The sequence below is a fragment of the Pteropus alecto genome, unplaced genomic scaffold (genome assembly GCF_000325575.1).
Source record: "Pteropus alecto unplaced genomic scaffold, ASM32557v1 scaffold287, whole genome shotgun sequence".
NCBI lineage: Eukaryota > Metazoa > Chordata > Mammalia > Chiroptera > Pteropodidae > Pteropus > Pteropus alecto.
Window position 1 is genome coordinate 2611518 of NW_006439718.1, and position 19454 is coordinate 2630971.

Here is a 19454-nt window from a genome sequence, read left to right on the forward strand (position 1 = left end):
CAGGCACAAAACCTGAGTCTCCATCAATGTAGCTAACAGTGGTCGCCCTGTCCTGGTGATTCCCTGAGACCCTACCCCTCTCAACGCGCAGGGCCTAACCAAGCCATTTCTAGTGGATTTTCCATACAAATGACCTGTCTCAACTCATGCTGCGGACTTTCCTAAAATCTCTCAAAGGTTCACAGAACTTAAACAAGCAGCATGTGGTGTCAGCATGCCTTGTACTTCTTGCTGAGCAACCTCAATCCCAGCAGTAGTGGCGGCCGGCCTTTGTTTGCAGCTTGGCCTCTTGAGGCACTTCCAAATCCAGCGTAGGTGGTGGCCATCTGTGGATTTCTTGGTAGCTTATGCCAGGTGGCTCTGAACAGGGCACGGGCTGCAGCTGAACTTGGCCTGTGAGTGCTTCTCCTAGGAAGCCCTAGCCTCCATGCTGGGAAACCAGGAGCACCACCTAGAGTCGCATATGAGGACAACACACCCAAAGGCCAAACGGGGCAGGCACCAGAGCCCTGCTATAGCGAATCCTGCTTTGTAGGGTCAGCCTGTGCATGACATCTCCACTGGTCACAGCCAGTCATCACAACAAATCAGCCCAAGGGTCAATCCTTCCCATTGATGAGCAAAGAGCAACCAAGGCTCAAATACAACAGGAGGGCACACACAATGCATACAAGGGACATACCTTGAGCACTTGTCTCAAGTGACCAAAAAAGACTGTGCCACTGGGACCCAAAGGACAGCTACCACATAAGGCCACTCTAGTAATACTGGGAGACATCACGACCCTACCTAACACATAGAAACAAATACAAGTAGGCAGCCAATATGAGAAGACAAAAAAACATGTCTCAAAGGCAAGAACAGAACAAACTCCAGAAAAAGAACTAAACAGAATGGAGATAAGCAATCTACCATATGTAGAGTTCAAAACACTGGTTATAAGGATGCTCAACTTAGGGGAAGAGTAGATGACCTCAGTGAGAACTTTAACAAAGAGACAGAAGACATAAAAGTGGAGATAGAAAACATAAAAAAGAACTAGTCAGAAATGAAGAATACAATAACTGAAATGAAGAACACCTTAGGAGGAATTAACAGTAGATTAGACGAAGCGGAGGATTGAATCAGTGATTTAGAAGATAAGGTAGCAGAAAATACCATTTCAGAAGAGCAACAAGAAAAAAGAATCTGAAACAATGAGGATAGTTAAGGGTGCTCTGGGACAATATCAAGTGTAACAACATTCTCATCATAGGGATACCAGAAAGAGAAGAGAGAGAGCAAGGAAATGAAAACTTATTTCGAGAAATAATGATGGAAAACTTCACTAACCTGCAAAGGAATAGACATACAAACCCAGGAAGCACAGAGAGTCCCAAATAAGATGAACCCAAAGAGGCTCACACCGAAACACATTATAATTCAAATGCTGAAGGTTAAATACAAAGTGAGAATCTTAAAAGCAGCAAGAGAAAAGTAGTCAGTTACCCACGGGGGAGCTCCTATAAGACTGCAAGTTGAGTTCTCAGCAGAATCTTTGCAGGTCAGAAGGGACTAGCACAAAATATTCAAAGTGATGAAAAGCAAGGACCTATAATAAAGATTACTCTACCCCGTGAAGCTATTATTTAGGATTGAAGGACAGATGAAGAGCTTCCCAGACAAGAAAAAGCTAAAGATATTCATCATCACCAAGTCAGTATTACAGGAAATATTAGTAGGACTTCTTTAAGAAGAAGGGAAAAAAAAGATTAAAAATATGAATAATAAAATGGCAATAACTCTATATGCAGTAGCAATTAGTTTAAATATAATGGATTAAATGCTCCAATCAAAAGATAGGGTGGCTAAATAGATAAGAAAATAAGAAAAAAGATGCTTACATATGCTGCCTATAGGAGACTCATCTCAGATTGAAAGACACACACAGACTGAAAGTAAAAGGATGAAGAAAGATGTTTCATAAAAATGAAAACAAACAAAAAAGCCGGGGTAGCAATACTTATACCATACAGAATAAGACTTTAAAACAAAGGCTGTATAACAAGAGACAAAGCAGAACCCAATTATCCCACTTCTGGGTATTTATCTGAAGAAATCCAAAACACTACTTTGAAAAGATATGTGAATCCATATGTTAATTGCAGCATTATTTACAGTAGCCAAGATATGGAGGCATCCTGGGTGTCTATCAATGGATGAATAGATAAAGAAGAGGTGGTTTATAGATACAATGGAATATTAGTCAACCATAACAAAGAATGAAATATTGCCATCTGCAACAACATGGATGAACCTAGAGGGTATTGTGCTGAGTGGAGTAAGTCAGACAAAAAAGGACAAATGTCATGTGGAATCTACAGAACAGGATAAACAAACAACAGAAACAAGCTCACAGATACAGAGAACATTTTGATGTTTGTCAGATTAGGGATGGGGGTATGGATGAAGTGGGGAGAGAATTAAGAGCTACAAATTGGTAGTTACAAAATAGTCATGGAGATGTAGAGTATAGCATGGGGAATACAGTCAGTAGTATTATAATGACTATGTATGGTGTCAGATGGGTACTGGACTTATTGTGGTAATCACTTCAAAAGTTATATAAATAACTAATAACTGTCTTGCACACCTGAAACTAATATAATATTGTATGTCAACAACAATTAAAAACTAAAAATATAAAAATTTAAAATTTAAAATTAAAAAGATAAAATAAAATGAAATTAGCCATGTCTCATCACCACAGGACTTCTCAGAATCATCAACGCTTATGCGCATTGTGAGCCTCCAGAAGGGGGGTGAGATAAACGGTTTCCTAAACTTGTTTTACCATGGGATATTTTTTCAGGGAAAAAGTTTTGGGACCAATACCCCAGGGCACATTTTGGGAAATACTGGGTTAAGCAAAATGCTTGTAAGACTAATTTATCAGTCATTAACATCTTACTCTGAAATTGGTGTAGAACTGATAAGTCTTGCTGTCCATTCACCTAACAGGAAAAAAACAGCCTGATTCTCTAGAAGCTGTAGAACTTCCTTCTACAAGGCCAGAAGCAGGTAGGGGTTTTGCCACAGGTGGCTGAAGAGAGGATAGCCAAGAAAGGAGCATAGAAATAACCATCCTTCTGAATGGGGATGGATGGTGCAGAGCTCTTGGACATTTCCTTGTGCACTGTACCAAGTACAAAAGTCTGAAAATGCATTATACGGTATCTGAGCTGAGAGGCTTACACAAATATTCTAAAACAAATCACAAATTCATAAATCCTTAACATTACCCACAGTATAATCCAATTACTCTCCCCCACCAGGTATAAAGACATAAATTTTATTTAAAAATTTTTAAGAAAATGCACCAAACATCTGTATAACCAACACTGAGATCAAGAATCAGAACATTACTGGTACCCTTAAACCCAATTCCCACTCAACCTCCCCCAATCACTATCCTTGCTTTTATGATAATCATTTTCTTGCAATTGTTTATTGTTCCACTGCTATACAAGTTTCCCTAACCAATATAATTCCAAACTTTATGGATTGGCCAGACTTATTGTGTCTGGTTTCTATTTTGCAACACAGTAGTTGTGAGGTTTGTCCACGGTGCTCTGTAAAGCAACAGTTCACTGATTTTTCTTGCAGGTTAGAATGATCACAATTTATCTGTTCTACTGTTGATGGGCATTGCATGGTTTCCATTTTTCTGGCTCTAATAAATAATGCTATTGTGAACATCTATGCACATGTATCCAGGTGCAAAGGCACAAGGATTTGGATCCACGAACAGAATTTTTGGATCATAGATTATAATGTAGCTTCAATTTTATTATTGTTGCAAAATTGTTTTCTATTTATATTCAATTTATATTGATGTATCAATTTATATTCCTGCCAGCAGTGAGTGAGACTTCCCACTCCTCAACAGCTTCTTTAACACTTGGGTATTGTCAGGTTTCAGTTTTGCCCACCTGGGGTGTGTGTGTGTGTGTGTGTGTGTGTGTGTGTGTGTGGTGGTAGTAGTGATCTAATTAATAGATCTTCATTGTGATATTACTTTTGATTTTCTTGGTTACGAATGAAGCTGAGCGCCTTTCTTGTACATTTGCTCCTTATACTTTGTGTAATGACTGCTCAAATCTCTTGCCTATCTTTCTACTGAATTGACAACCCTCATAGATTTGTAGGGGTCTTTGGTATATTATAAATCATGATTCTTGTCCATCACTGTGAATTGCCCTCTCACTCTATTCTTCATCTTGAGGTAGGTGAACTTAATATTTTCTTTTATGGTTAGTGCATTTTCAGTCTTGTTTGAAAAATCTTTTTTCCTTGAGGCCATGAAGAATAATCCCCTACAGTCTAAAAGTTTCATAGTTTTGCCTTTAATTTTTAAGCTTATTCAACCCCAAACTGAGTTTTCTGAATGACATGATATAGAATCAATTTCTTATTCTTCTCTTCCTTCTCCTATCTCTCCCGCTTTTGTATGGATGCCCAAAAGCCCCAGCACTGCCCATTGCTAGTGCCCTCTGTAATAGATCAAATGTCCATGTATGTATGTCCTGTTTCCTATTTTTTCATTCTGTTTTACGGAAATGTAAATTTTTGTGAAAAGAGGATAGAGCTAAAGATAATTTTGAGGCTGGGGCAACCAATGATCTCAGTGGGAATATCAACCACTTGACAGCAGTATGTCCCTGAGAGTTAGGGGGAAGAATAAAGAGCTAAGAGATAAGACACACCTTCACAAAATAAAAAGTTAAAAAAAAGATGCTACCTAGCTATGGCAAGAACTGGTGAAATGGGTACTCACACACTGCTCGTGAAAACTGGTTAAAGACTTTTGAAGAAAAATTTGTCTATATAACTATTTGCATTAGTAATTTTATTTCTGGGTACCTACCATAAGGAAATACTTAAAAAGGCACAAAAAGTTTCACACAAAGCTTTTCACATTGTTTATAAGGATAAAAAATTAGAAACTCTCAAAATGTCCAGTCATACTGGTGTTAAGTATATTATGGTGCATCCATACAATGGAATAATATATAAAACCTAGAATAATGTTTGAAATGAGATTTTTAAAATATGGGGAAATGTTTCTGCAATACTTCTAAGAGGATGTCAAGTCACATATATAGTACAATCCCAAATAAGTAAAAGTAAAATGGATGAATTACAGGTATTTTTCTGCTTCTACATTATTCCCCTTCCTTTGCTTTACTGGATTAAAAAAAAAACAAAAAAAAAAACCTGACATACTACATATTCTTTGTAAGAAGTTAAGCTATAGAGGAACATGTAAAAATGTGTAATAGTCATTGCTCCTCCAAAGCCCCAGTAACCAGGCTGGCTGTTTAGCATGATTCTTTCCACCATTTTCTCTTGAAAGAAGTCTCAAACTCAAATGTAGGAAACAAAATGAAAAAAAAAAAAAGCCTTGATATAGACAATAAACAAGTGTGGACTGTGGAAACCATAATAAAAACCCTGTTTGCTTGAAACTCCATAATGACCCACCAAACACATTTAGGGCCTGGATATAGCCCACTGACCACTAGTTTCCATATAATTTACATACCAGAAAATTCACCCTTTAAAATTATCCAATTAAAAGTTTTTTCGTATATTTACAGATTTGTGCATCTATCACCATAATCTAATTTGGGACTATTTTCATCCCAAATGGAAAACTTGTACCCATAATAGTCACTCCCTATTACCCATCTCTAACTTCCAGCCGTAGGCAATCACTAATCTACTAATCTGTGTCTATAGATTTGTCATTCAGACATTCCATATAAATAGAATCATACAATATTTGGTCTTTTTTAAATAACTTTTTCATGTAGCAGAATGTTTTGAATTTCATCCATGATTTAGTATATATCCATGATTCACTATTTCTTTCTTTTTTTTTAATTCACTATTTCTTAATGACAAATAATATTCTCTTGTATGAACATACTATGTTTTGTTTATCCATTCATCACTTATTGGAATTTAGGTTGTTTCCACTTTCAGGTTATTATGAATAATATTGCTATGAATATTTGCATATAAATTTTAGTGTGTAGAAATATTTTTTTATTACTCTATGTAGATACCTAGGAGTAGAATTGCTAGGTCATGTGGTAAAACTCTGTTTAAGATTTTGAGGAAATGCTAAACTATTTTCCATTCCACCAGCAGTGACTTTCTCCACATCCTTGGCAGCACTTGTTATTATCTACACTAATGCATGTGAAGTGGTATCTCATGGTGCTTTCAATTTGCATTTTCCTGATGACTAACAGTGTCGAGCATCTTTTCTTGTGCTTATTGACCATTTGTATATTTTCTCTGGAAGTGTTCATTCCTTTTTGTTACGGAAATATATTCCGTTATATAGATATATTGCTGACATTCATCAGTTAATGGACATTTAGGTTGCTATTACGGATAATGCTGCTATAAACATTCATGTAGAAGTTTTTCCATGGATATATGTTTTCGTTTTTCTTGGGTATATGCCTAGGTGTGGAATTGCTGAATCATATGATGACTCTCTAATAGTCTGAGGAACCAGACTGTCTTCGAAGCACCTGCACCATTTTATATTCCTATCAGCAGTGTATGAGGGTTCTGATTCCTCCACATCCTTGTCAGCACTTGCTATTTTATTCCATTCTGTATGCTGTCTTTTCATTTTCTTGAGGGTATCCTTTGAAGCATAAAAGTATGCTGTCTTTTCATTTTCTTGAGGGTGTCCTTTGAAGCATAAAAATGACATCAATTTATCTATTTTTCTTTTGTTGCTTATGCTTTTGTTGTTACATCTAAAAATCTTTTGCCAAATCCAAGGTCATGAAGGTTTACCCATGTTTTCTTCAAAGCTTTTCTGCTCTTAAATTTAGCTATTTTATCCATTTTAAGTTAATTTATGTTTGTGGTATGAAGGGTTCAACTTCATTCTTTTACATTTGGCTATTCTTTTGTCCCATTTGTTGAAAAGACTAGTCTTCCTCTAATTGTCTTACTACCTCTGTTGAAAATTAATTGACCATACATGTAAGGACTTATTCTTGAACTCTCAATCCTATTTGATTGATCTATCCTATGCCAGTACCAGATTGTCTTGATTACTGCAGTAATGTAGTAATTCTGATATTGAGAAGTGCGAGTCCTTCAACTTTGTTTTCTTTTATTTTTTTCAAGATTGTTTTGACTATTCTGGGTTCCTTGCATTTCAATATGAATTTTAGGATCTACTAGCCAATTTCTGCAAAAAGTCAGCTGGGATTTTGATAGGGATGGTGTTGAATTTATTTATCACTTTGGAGAATATTGCCATTTAAACAGTATTAAGTCCTCTGGTCCATGGATATGAGATATCTTTCACCTTATTTATATCTTCTTTAATTACCTTCAACAATGTGTTGTAGTTTTCATTGTACAAGTCTTGGACTTCTTCTGTTAAACTTATTCATAAATATTTTATTCCTTTTGATGCAATTGTAAATTGAATTTTTTAATTTACATTTTCAGATTGCTGATTGCTAGCATATAGAAAAACAATTGAATTTTGTATATTATCTTGTATCCTGCAACCTTGCTGGTTTTTTAGTTTCAATAGTTTTTTGGTGAATTCCTTAGAATTTTCTATATATGAGATCATGTCATCTGTAAATGGTGATGGTTTTATTTATTGTTCTTCGATGTGGGTACTTTTGTCATTTTTCTCTTGCATAATTGCCCTGGCTAGACCCTCCAGTACAATGTTGAATATAAGTGCTAAAAGCTGACACTTTTATCTTGTTCCTAGATCTTAGGAGAAAATTATGCGAACTTCTCCCATTAAGTATGATGTTAATTGTGAGTTTTCTGTAGATGCTCTTTCTCAGGTTGAGGAAGTTCCCTTCAATTCCTATTTTTAAATACTTTTTTAATCATAAAGGAATGCTGAATTTTGTCAAATGCTTTCTGTGTGTCTATTGAGATGATCATATGCTTTCTTGTTCTTTATTGATATGGTATATCACATTAATTGATTTTTGGATGTTAAACCAGTCTTGAATATTTGGGATAAATTTTATCTGATTTTATTGTATAATGCCTATTATGTGCTGCTTGATTTGGTTTGCTAGCATTTTATTGAAAATGTTTTCATCTATATTCATATAAGATATTGGTGTACAGTTTTCTTTTTTTATGATGTCTTTGACTGGTTTCGGTATAATACTGGTTTCATACAATAAGTTAAGATTTGTTCCCTCCCTTTCTGTTTTTTGTAAAGATCAGCATTAATTCTTTAAATGTTGGTAGAATTCACAAGTGAAGCCATCTAGGCCTGGGCTTTTCTTTGTGAGAAGTTTTAAGATTACTAATTCAATCTCTTTGCTTGTGATTGTTCTATTCAGATTATTTTATCTTGAGTCAGTTTCGGCAGTTTCTGTTTTTCTAGGAATTTGCCCATTTCACCTAACTTATCTAATGGGTTGGCATACAGTTATTCATAGTATTCTTTTTTATTCATTTTAATTTCTATGAGTTGATATTCACCTTCTCGTTCTTATTTCTAATTTTAATAATTTGTGTCCTCTCTTTTTTCTTAGTTATATAGATATTTATCAATTTTGCTCTGGATTATGTATCACTTTTACAAGTGAACCATAGTTCTCTAGAGAACTAATGGTTCTCTGCCTCCCTTCTACAGGGACAGGGTATGTCCATCTCTGGCCTGCCTGTAGATTTCCATCTGGGGGCTCTAACTTCCCACTCTGCCCCCCAGGACATTGCCTCTGTCAAGAATCTTGGGCCCCAGTTCAGAGCTGCCTTTCATCTGTCTTTCCTCTCTTCATGGTCCTTGGTGGATTTCTTAAACCATTGCAGAGTAGTTCACTCTTCTTCCCCTTGCAACTCTCATGCAGAATAGAAGTAGCAGCTGCCTGAAGGCTTCTCTGTTGCTTGAGAAAGCAGCAGAGAGTCATGGCTATCAATAGACATAAAAAGTGAGAGGTAATCCCTACAATGGGAGGTGGGAGAACATTAAGATAAATTCACTCTTTTGCTGCCCAATTCCTCCTAAGTACCAATATGGTTGATCCCAAGTTTTTTTTTCCAAAAAACCCTGTTCACCATTCTCTGCCTGGAGAGGTAGTCAGGGGGAACTTGGGGATTGAGGAGAGTCATAGGGAAGCTGATGCCTTTGTCATCATGTACCAATAGCAATAGGCCATAAGTTGTAAGCAGGGTTCATTTCATACCATGCCTCTGAAATAGAAGAAACCATGGTCCCATGTCCATTTGGTCTGGTGTCATAACTTACCTATACTGTTTTTGCCGTGTTTCCAGTTCTTTACGTCTGTGCTGCTTGAGAATGTGAATTTGGTCATCACGGGCCAACTTTGCTGTGAGAAAAGAACAAGTGTGAGAAGAACCTAAGGAAAAATTATAACAAAGTCCAATAATCAGGTTTCTCTCAGACACCCAAGCCATGCTGAGTGTTCCACATGTATTATTTTAAGCATTAGAACACTCTCCTATTTTATTAAATGGGGCTCAAGAAGTTGAATAGCTTTTCCCTTAAACTTTATCCAAGGCCACACACCCAATCAGTGCATTTTTAACACAAGACTCAAATCCCATGCCCCTCATCACTCATTTGAAAAAAGATGAACCCAGTTCCTCCTCCTCCTGCTTGCTCACTCAGCAAGCCCTAGGGATCTGCATCTCATGACATCAGAATCATGTCCAGATGTCCAGATTCATGAGCCAGGCTTCTCATTGGACTTTATGGGGATAGGCTAATGGTTCTCTGCCTCCCTTCTACAGGGACAGGGTATGTCCATCTCTGGCCTGCCTGTAGATTTCCATCTGGGGGCTCTAACTTCCCACTCTGCCCCCCAGGACATTGCCTCTGTCAAGAATCTTGGGCCCCAGTTCAGAGCTGCCTTTCATCTGTCTTTCCTCTCTTCATGGTCCTTGGTGGATTTCTTAAACCATTGCAGAGTTCACTCTTCTTCCCCTTGCAACTCTCATGCAGAATAGAAGTAGCAGCTGCCTGAAGGCTTCTCTGTTGCTTGAGAAAGCAGCAGAGAGTCATGGCTATTGTGTTTCTAAGTCCAGTTGGCTGCTTCCTGGAGAAATGTGTGACTTAAGTCCAAGAAAGAGATGTCGACACTATTTAGTTCCCTGTGGTGCCTACATAGAGGACTGACAATAAAGCTTATTTTAAAACAGTATGTAGTATCCTTGAGCGTGGGCTTTAGAAGAAATACCTGGGTTTGGGTGTGGACTCAGGATCTGTCACTTAAAGCTGTGTGACCTGGAGCAATTTGCCTTGGCTTCCTGACTGGTGAAATGGAGATAATAATGCCTATTTCTAGGGTTATGATGGGGATCTAGTGATAGAATGCAGTAAAGCACTCCACACAGTGCTTGGAACCCAATAAATGGAAACAATGGTTATTGTCCTATAATCACAATAGACCTGAGCCTCATCTTCCTCCCTCTGAGCTGGGGCTTCAAAGGCATCTAATCTCTCATTTCAGAGGAGCAAGTGGCTAAGAGCAGGGTCTGGAGCGGTTGGATCATGACTACTCTGTATATTATTATTTAAGATAAAGCTAGTGAACATAGTCAAGGGAATCTGAGTGGCAGACATTCTAGAGCTTCTCCTGGAAAGGGGACCTATAACAGAGCTTCTCCAGCTCTCTGTGGTAAGGGGCCAGCTTTTTAAAATGTTTGTTCCATCATAGACCAATCTTTTCGTAAATACAAAAAAAAAATTAGCTACTAGAAAAATGAAACAAAAAACAAACCAAAGACATTCAAAATGTAAGCCCTGTTTTTATTATCAGAGACTACACTCAGAATTATTCTGGCAAGTTGCTGTAAAAGTTTGTAAATGCCTACTCTCAGTCTCTGTACTTACCCCACTGCAGATCAGCCCCAAGAGTTCTTAGCCTACATTGCTGTCAAATAGCCACATTACAGAATAAATTTTGTGATCTTTTTCCTGCCACGAGGTCAGGGAACAAAAATCCTGTTGGCTCCAGTCATTCAGTTCAGAAATATTCTTGGAATTTGGTTTCTTAAGTTAAATTCCATGTCAGGAACAATGGGATATGGCCTGAGAATTTAAGAACACCTTGTAGAGAACTTTTTCCTCCTTTATCTTGGTTTTCTTAGCTAAAAAATGGGGGTAATAATCATTCTCTTTTTATCTACCTTGCTTAACTTCTGTAAAGAACAAATGAACTAGTGATAAGGAAATGCATCGTAACCAGGAAGTGCTGAATGGTGCCACTGATAGAAGCAGCTGTAGATGCATATTCTAGTGGATGCACAGCATCTGAAGATTTATTTTTCCAAGTTTTTAGTGTGAGCAAACTGAAGGGCCATGACTTGAAGTAAGGTGGAATTTTGCCGAGGCATGGATGTGACTTATGTATGTTAAGAGGCTAGTGTGCAAGGGGGAGTCATTCAGATAGCTAGCATCTTTGGCTGACCTCTGCCATTTGCTTCTCTCTCTTATTCTCCATATCAAGCTAGCAGCATATCTCTTATGAAGAATGGCTTCCTTAAGAAGTGCCAGATTGGTGTCTGAACATTTGAGGGTCTTGCTTAAGAGGGAAGATTTTAGATTCCTTTCTCTTTCAGCGGAAAGTGGGACTTCAGGTTTAACAACGGATGACTGTGCTGACTGGGCCTGCCCATAGCTCTTCGGCATGGGGGGCCTGTAGCCCAAAACCTACTGTGACCTCACAGAAGGCAGCGTGGGCCTGGGTATTTGTGAATCTGTAAAGCGATGTTACAGCCTTGACATCTGGAGAACTGCCCACTTAGGTGTACGTCCCAGGGGTATTTGCTAGCAGGGAGCCTAGCTATCCTCTGACAAAGAGGACTGTTGCTCAGAGGAAGGACATAGCTGGTTGTATGCCTGGGGACTCTCACTCTACCCTCTGAGCCTGGGGCTCATTAGTACCAGGAGGAAGGTCACACCTCCTGCAGGTGCTTTGAGTCACAGAGCAGTATCCAACGATGACACTGTTATCATCCCATGGATGTAGTTCTTTGAGGAAGGGGAGGCCTGCAAGCCCTCCCGGTTTCTGGGGAGCTCAGAGAGTGGAAGGAGCCTAAGCTGCTCACCTCGTCCATCTCTCAGGATAATTTCGCCCTCACCAGTGATCCAGCGGTAGCAGGGGAACTCTATGTAATCCCCATAGGGTGTCTTCAGCGTGACATACTTCAGGTACCAGTCGTCATGAATCCAGTACTTGCGCTTCTCAATTTTGATCAGTTGGATGTCACCCAGTTCTTCATCTACTGTCACATCATAAGAATCAACCTGAGAAGGAGAAAAGGTATATCAGACCGTCTGAGTTCTCCTGAGCCTGTGTGTCACCTTGAGTTAATTTAGCCAAGATGCCTGCCAAATGCCTGTCTTCAATAAGGCTCTGTGCTGTGCCATGCACCAGGTTTCTAGATGACCTGTGTGTCTGCAGCTCTCAATGGCAGATGGGGAAGGAAGGGTGAGCGGCTCAAAAACTGCATTGGGTCTTTCAAAGACCAGCAGGTTTGGGAATCCCTGACTCCATGCCTTCCCAAGATACTTTCTAAGCCAAATTTCACCAGTCCTTGAGGTTTTTCCTTGGCGGCAGAACCTAGAGTTCTCAGCATGCCGGGGGCAGAAGTGTTCATCCTGCATGTGACTCTAGAAGTCTTCCATCCCTCTCACATTAAGCTGCCAGTAGAACTCTGAGAGGACTTTATAAAGGGAACAGGAAGTTGGATATTTTCAGCAAACCTCTTGGCTCTGAGCACAGTGAACAGTTTGCATGCTGTGGTTGCTGCAAATGTCAGACACTTGTGGTTAGAAAGCAGAAGCCTCCTTCCTGTGCCCTGTGGTCTGAGCCTGGGTCCTGAGGACCAAGGAGCCAGGAATGTGTGTGAAATGACACTCCTTGGTCCTTAACAGGTATGTGAGTACATCTGTCCTGCTAGGATGCTCATCTTTCAGAGTGGAAGGACTTCTTGTCCCACAGCATGTCCTGTGGGAGGGCAGGGGCCACAGATGAGGTCACAGAGAACACTGACCTCCAGGGCCTGTGGGACTTCAGGATGTAGCCTGTATGTACCACAGGGCCTATCTGATTCCTGAGGAGAAGCCAGGAGGCTCCAGGTGCATAGTTGAGAGAAGAGTCCCAGTAGGAGGCTGGATGACCCAAGGAGCTGGAAGGAGTGGGGAAGAAAGGAAGGACACAGCTCTGGTTGGGTGGCTCTGAGAGTGGGAAGAGGCGAGAGAGCCCTGAGCTGAGACATCAGTGGGCCAGGACAAGAAGGTTCTGATGGGACATGAAGCCTACTCTAGTCCCCATCTGCCAGGGGGATCTGCAGAGACCTCAGACCTCATATGAGGCCAAGAGATTCCCATAGGAGTGCAGGGAGGTCAGTGAGGGGCAGAGGGTGAAGTGAGCCCTCAAGGGATGCCAAAGTGACTGATCCTGAGCCTCAGCAAATTCTTCACTCCCTGAGGCTCTGTTTCTTCATCTATCGAGGGGAGATAATGCCTGGTTTTCAGGACCATTGAGAAATTCATGCCTGAATGGCTCTTTTCTTCAAGGTTGCAGGCCACTTGCTGCTGTGTACATCAGAACCACCTAGTCCTCCCTCCCTGACTCCTGGGGAGGGGAATTCAAAAGGTAGCAGGCCCTTCAGTGCCTGTGAGCCGCTGTGAGCTAGCCCGGGCCCCTGCTGTGAGCTAGCCTGGGTCCCTGCACTGAGGTCCATCTCTGACTACACATGCTAAATTGAGTAGCCAGAAGTAGATGTTGGAGGAAGAAATTGAGACTGTAAGCTCAAAACTTCCTGGCTCAAAACCTGGAGGGAAATCCTGTGAGGGTGGAAAAGGGGCTGTGAGCCAGAAGGAGAAAAGGAGGTAATTTCAGTGCTGGAAGTGCAAACCCAGCAAAGGGAAGTCAGTGTGTGGTCAGGCTTGAGTCTAGGCCAGGGTTAGTTGCTCCAGAGGATGTGGCTTTCCTGTGGCTCTGAGGGGCTAGAGTGGGGGTGAAGGTGTCTGGTGCCAAGAAGGCTGGGGCCAAGGGGGAGAGGGTGGCCATTCTAAAGTAACAGGTGCCATGAGCATCTGAAGTGGACATTCTCATGGGAAGGGGGAGCCTAGCACCTTGGAATGCAAAAGGAAGGGAGGTGGGGCTCAGAGAGGCTCTCCAGGACTGGGTGATTATCAGAGGGAGGGCCAGATGTCTGGCTAGGGTGATTGACAAGGAAGAAATGGAACAGCTTCTCTGAGGGTCAACCTTCAGCACACTTGTGGTGCAGTCACAGGAGGAAAGGGCCTTCCAGGTCTCACTTCCCCACCTACCACTTCAAGCCTGGCAGTGTGCTTTGGAGTTTCACCTGGGACAAACAGACTGAACAAATTCAGAGGGACTCAATATGCTATCGGACGGGGTCTTTGGCAGAAAGAGAGGGATAGACCTACCAGCCTGGCTTGCCTCTGGCTGACCCTGGCTTTAGACTTAGTACTACAGGAGGTGAACAAGGGTCCAAGGGGTTCAGCCACACCCAAATTGGGAGTCTTTAGGGACAAAGTCTGATGACTGTAGCTCTGGCATCCAAGGGACCCACTATTGGAGAGTCACATAGGGTAGAGAAAGGCCTCCAGGAAGATTGCAGGGTCCTGTGCAATTGCTGTGCATTAAACAGCAAAGTCAGGTCTTAGGAAGGTACACAGTCCTTAGGAAGAGTGTGCTCACTTTACTCCCTCCTCTCTGTGGGACAGTACACTGGGCGGCTACTGTGTTTGTTGTCTATTTTCCCTAACACATTGCATGCTCATGTCCATTCTGCACAGTGGTCACTATCAACAGTGGATGGTCCATTATAGACCCTCAATAAATATAGTACATGTGCATGGCTGCGTGGGATGGTTCCCATTTTACTGAGGCTCAGAGAGGTCAGGCAGTTACCGTGCCAGTGAGTGATTGTTGCTCCATGATTAGAATCCACACCTGTGTAAAGGCCAAGTCCAGATTCCTCCCACTGTTCCCTACAGCCACATGGTGGGAAAAGACCTAGACTGGGAGCCAATGACCTGGTTCTGAGCTCTGGTTCAACCCCTTGATGGAGTATGAAGGGGAACTATGGGGGTGGAGTGGAAGGACATGGAAAAGCTTCCTAAGAGATGGCATTTGAGGTAGCTCTTGGGAGTTGGTAAGATTTCAGAGGTGAGGTGAGTGGGATGAGAGGGATAGGCAAAGCATTTTGGATGTAGGAAACGAGAGAGCAAGGTCCCCAAAGTGGAGAGGAGGCAGCTGGAGCACAGAGTTCCTTGGGGCAGAGGCATTAGGTTCTGTAGTTAGATGTTAGAGAGAGATGTGGAGCCAGGGAAACATGCAATTCACAGTTTGATTTCACTGTTGCTCTCAACTCTTTTTTGAATATTTCAGCAAAGTGTTAGCTGGTCAGTTTTTATTTGATCTTTATATCAGCATTTTAAGAAAGGTTTCATTTGTCTCTGCCCCAGATTCCTCTGTTGGAGCAAGGACAGAGGAAAGTCATGGCTTGGCCAAGCCTGGGATGCCCATTTTGAAGGGGGCTGATAAGGGGCCAGTGGGGTTTGGAAGGGAGGGGAGGAGGCTGTGGAGTAGAGAGGGAGATTAAGGGGTGGACAAGGGAGAGACTTGGGCAGAGAGAAAGAGAGAGAACAGTGGTTAGGGAGATTAAATGGGTAGAAAATTGGGGAGCAGGGGTAAATGGGAGACAGAGTGGAAGGGAGAAAGTGGAACAGAAAAGAAGAGAGAAATAGAGACCTTGGGGGGCTGCAGGAAATAGGGAGTAGATGAAGGAAGAGAAGGAGGAAGTGGAGGCAGAATGCAGGGAAGAAAAGGGACAGAGAGGAAAGATAGGGATAGAGATTGAGAGTCAAAAGGAAATATTTATTCTTCATTAATATATTCTGAGAAGGAGGTATTCTAGAATGTATTCTTCATGAATACTTCAGAAGTATATATATTTGTAAGAATTGTTTACACTTACTGAATATATCCAAGGACAATAAACATCACTCTATTGAGCTTAGCTTTCCTAAAAGTACTGTCATTTCCTAAAATGGGTCAAGATTCCCCAGAAATCTTCAGATCTGTTAAAGTCATCCCATCTGATATTAATTACTTTAAATCAACAGAGTTAAACACATCAATCTGTTAAATTTGCCTATACTTGGCCTAGTTTCTGGGGTTCACAGCCGGGGCTTTCCTCAGCTGACAGTGGGGCGGCAATGAAGGTGGACTGTTTACAAGAGAATCTCACCTGCGAAGGACTCAGATACTCAGGCCTATCCTGAATCACTATGCAGAACTCTGATGAGAATAACCAGGGATCTGTGACTAAATTTACTGAGAAAAATCACTATTGTCCATTATTTGACTGCATTGTGCAAGGGGAAGTGGGGGTGTTGACCTGCAAATGAGCTGGAAATAACTGAATAGTTGCCTGGAAACAGTCTTTACTGTTGCTAACCATAATGATTGTAACACTTTTCTAGTAAAATGGGATAGCTTTATCTTCTCAGCAATTATTTTTTCTAAGTTTCTTTCACCTTTACCCAAACGGGACAGATTGTCCTTAAAGAGACATTGGCTGGAGAATCAGGAAGTAGCTTTGGTCTGTGCAAGGAAAAGTGTGGAGTAATTTTGCATCAACAGGAACTTTCTCAAAAGCTGATCTTTTCAAAGAGCCTTTCAGAACTGGGTGGTTCCCCTGCAGTGCAGCAGCCCCTTCCTGACTTGCCCCCTCTCACTGCAATGGAAATGTGACATGCAAATCTCTTCTGAAATTTGCTTCTGGGACACTCACTGATGTGTTTAATCACAATGGCATTTGAATCAATTCTCAGGGCTAGGAAGACAGAAGAGAGGAAGGGAAGTACTGAACTAAACAATGCTTTCATCCCTCTTCCAACAACCTGTTATCCGGAGAAGCCACACATGGAGTGGCCTGTGCTGCAGTGATGTTTGTGGTATGTGAAGAACAGGGCCCACTGTGGCTCACTTATAAAGGGGAAATATTCTGTATCCTGTCCTCCTCCCTGAGGTATTGGGGGAATCCATGAAATAACAGAAATAAATGAAGGTACTTCAGAAATGGCAAAAGGTGTCATCATCCCAAATGGATGACTCATTAGCCCTACTGCACTTCCGTACTCAGGGCTAGTTTCCTGATTAGGAAAACCAAGCAAGAAGAGGTTGTTCTTATATGCAATGCCTAACTCTTCTTGAAGGGATCTCAAGCCAGACTAACATGCTGAACTTGGGTAAGTGCCGAGTTGGCTTATAGCGAGATTCTGAGGCTCCAGGGTAGGAATCAAACCCACTTTGAGTTTGCTACCTGGAAAAGGAGTGAGCTATTATTTACTTTAGGCTCTAGAGACCTGAAGCACACTTTACAAATTTTATCCAGGGAGTATTTGGTTGAGCCATATAAAATTGCTGTTTTGTTTTTCAAACATAATCAACTACAATTTTATGTGGTTTGACCTTATCATCAAGGAAGAAGTGAGAAGACAGCTATGTGAAGTCTAAATCTTTTTGGTCCAGTTTAGGAGCTGGGGGTGGTGGAGGGGAGCAGATATTCCCTGGGCACCTGCAGCATGTCTGTACTATCACAACAGTCATTTACTTCACACTTCCTACGTGCTTGCCACTGAGCTGGGTGTGTCACTAAACACTCAGTGAGGACTGTGACCAGCTGTGTTCATGAAGAGAGTCACAGGGCTAGAATTCATGCCCAGTTCAGCATCAGGAGCCTGTTTCTGTACAAGGCCATCTGTGCATGGCTTTGCACAGCACCTGGCACCACATAGAGGTGCAATAAACATTGGCTTCCTTTGCTCCCTGAACTCCCCCGGCTCCAGGGTCTCCAGTGAGGAAGGGAGAGGAGAAGTCCTCATCCTCCTTCTTTCTCCACTGAGCCCTCATACCTCAGGTAGAATGCTCTCTGGTGTACACTCTGCTAGGAACCAGTGACAACTTCCAGGTTTGTAGGACTTCTCCTTGCTTGGGTTCTCTTGTCCCCTTCCCTCTAAATTCCTTTGGAGACCTGTCCTCAGAATGGGAGCTGCTCAGGTGTGGAGAAAACTGGTAGTGCCACTCTAGGCCACTAACTGGGCCTGGGCTCAACCAGGACTCCTGGATTAGCCTGAAGCCAACCCTTCTATTTTACATTTGGGGAAACTGAGGCCAAGAGAATTGACAGAGTGCACTAGTGCTCAGGCCCAGATGGAACCCAGGCTTCTGGGCCATGGACCTGCGCTTTCTTCCATAGCTTGTGGCTTCACAACAGGGCAAGGACCTGCAGGGTCCATGAGTACCACCCCTCCCCGCCACCAGGCCATAGAAGGAGCCCTTCCAAGTGGAAGTGGGGTACTAGTAACGCTGCCCACAGCACTTACCCAATTAGGGGCCTTCTCAGAACCTCAGATTCCCATCTGTGAAATGAGCAAACCTTGCATCTTCTCTTGCTCCCTGGGGAGGAGAGACTCACGCTGGAAGCCCCTGCCCCCTACCGTGGGTCCCAACTTCCGAGTCGGAGTCCTGGACGCACTTCTACCTGTTCCAAATCTCCGAGAGGAGTAGCTGGGCGCTTCCCCAGACGGGTCCCAGCCACCCCGATGCACATCGGCCTCTCTCGGCCTCCCTCTGCTTTGGTCCCGCCCCTCCCCAGGTTCCCCCAACCCAGTCGGACCCGTGCCCTCACCGCGCCGCGCTCAAAGTCGTTGTAGAAGGGCTTGTCCAGCAGGTGCTTCTCGCTGCAGCCCGCGGAGCCCACGAGGCTGAGGTAAATGTAGTCGTCGGTGCCAGCGAACCACTGGCTGCCGGTGGCCACAGTGACGGTGTAGGAGGGCATGGCGGCGGGCAGCGAGCGCCACTGGCCGTGAGCGCAGCTAGCTCTAGGAGCCTCTCTGCACTGGTCTCAGCGCGTCAGCACCTCGGGGCACCCGCGCGCCGCTTCCTTCAGGCGCCTGGGCCCAGGCCCCGCCTCCGGCCCCGCCCTCCTGCAGTTCTGACCTCGCTTGAACCTCCTCTGACACCGCTGGAGTCAGCCATTCCTGCCTCTTGCACGTGCTTAGCTTGGCGTCTGCTTTAGTGTTCAGGGGACTGGGGCAACCTCAGCTGCCATCCCCTCATCCATGCATCCGTGCATCCATGAATCTATGCATCTGCCCTTCCGTCTGTCCGTCCATCCGTCCGTCCGTCCGTTCATCCATCCATCCACCCACCCCCCCACCCACTCAGTCTCTCATTCATTGTTATCACTCTTCACCCTTCCTTCCTGCCTCAGCTTCTCTCACTGCCAGGCTCCAGTGAGGGGATAGGGTTGGGCTCCAGGGACTCCTAGAAAACGAGACATACTCCCGCTCTCACCAAGTTCCCAGAGTGAGTGGGAGG

The 19454-nt window shown here is 42.6% G+C and overlaps 1 protein-coding gene across 1 annotated transcript in view; it reads right to left on the reverse strand.

The window, feature by feature from the left end:
- The window catches only part of ALOX5 (arachidonate 5-lipoxygenase), a 50534-nt gene extending 31576 nt beyond the window's left edge, over nucleotides 1–18958 (reverse strand). Inside the window, exons 1-3 of the mRNA XM_006916943.3 lie at nucleotides 18763–18958; nucleotides 12136–12334; nucleotides 9311–9392 (exon numbers count right to left, since the gene is read on the reverse strand). Coding sequence (XP_006917005.1) covers nucleotides 9311–9392; nucleotides 12136–12334; nucleotides 18763–18912 — 431 coding nt within the window. The 5' untranslated portion in view covers nucleotides 18913–18958. The remainder of the gene's footprint in view (nucleotides 1–9310; nucleotides 9393–12135; nucleotides 12335–18762) is intronic.
- Between the last annotated feature and the right edge of the window lie 496 nt (nucleotides 18959–19454).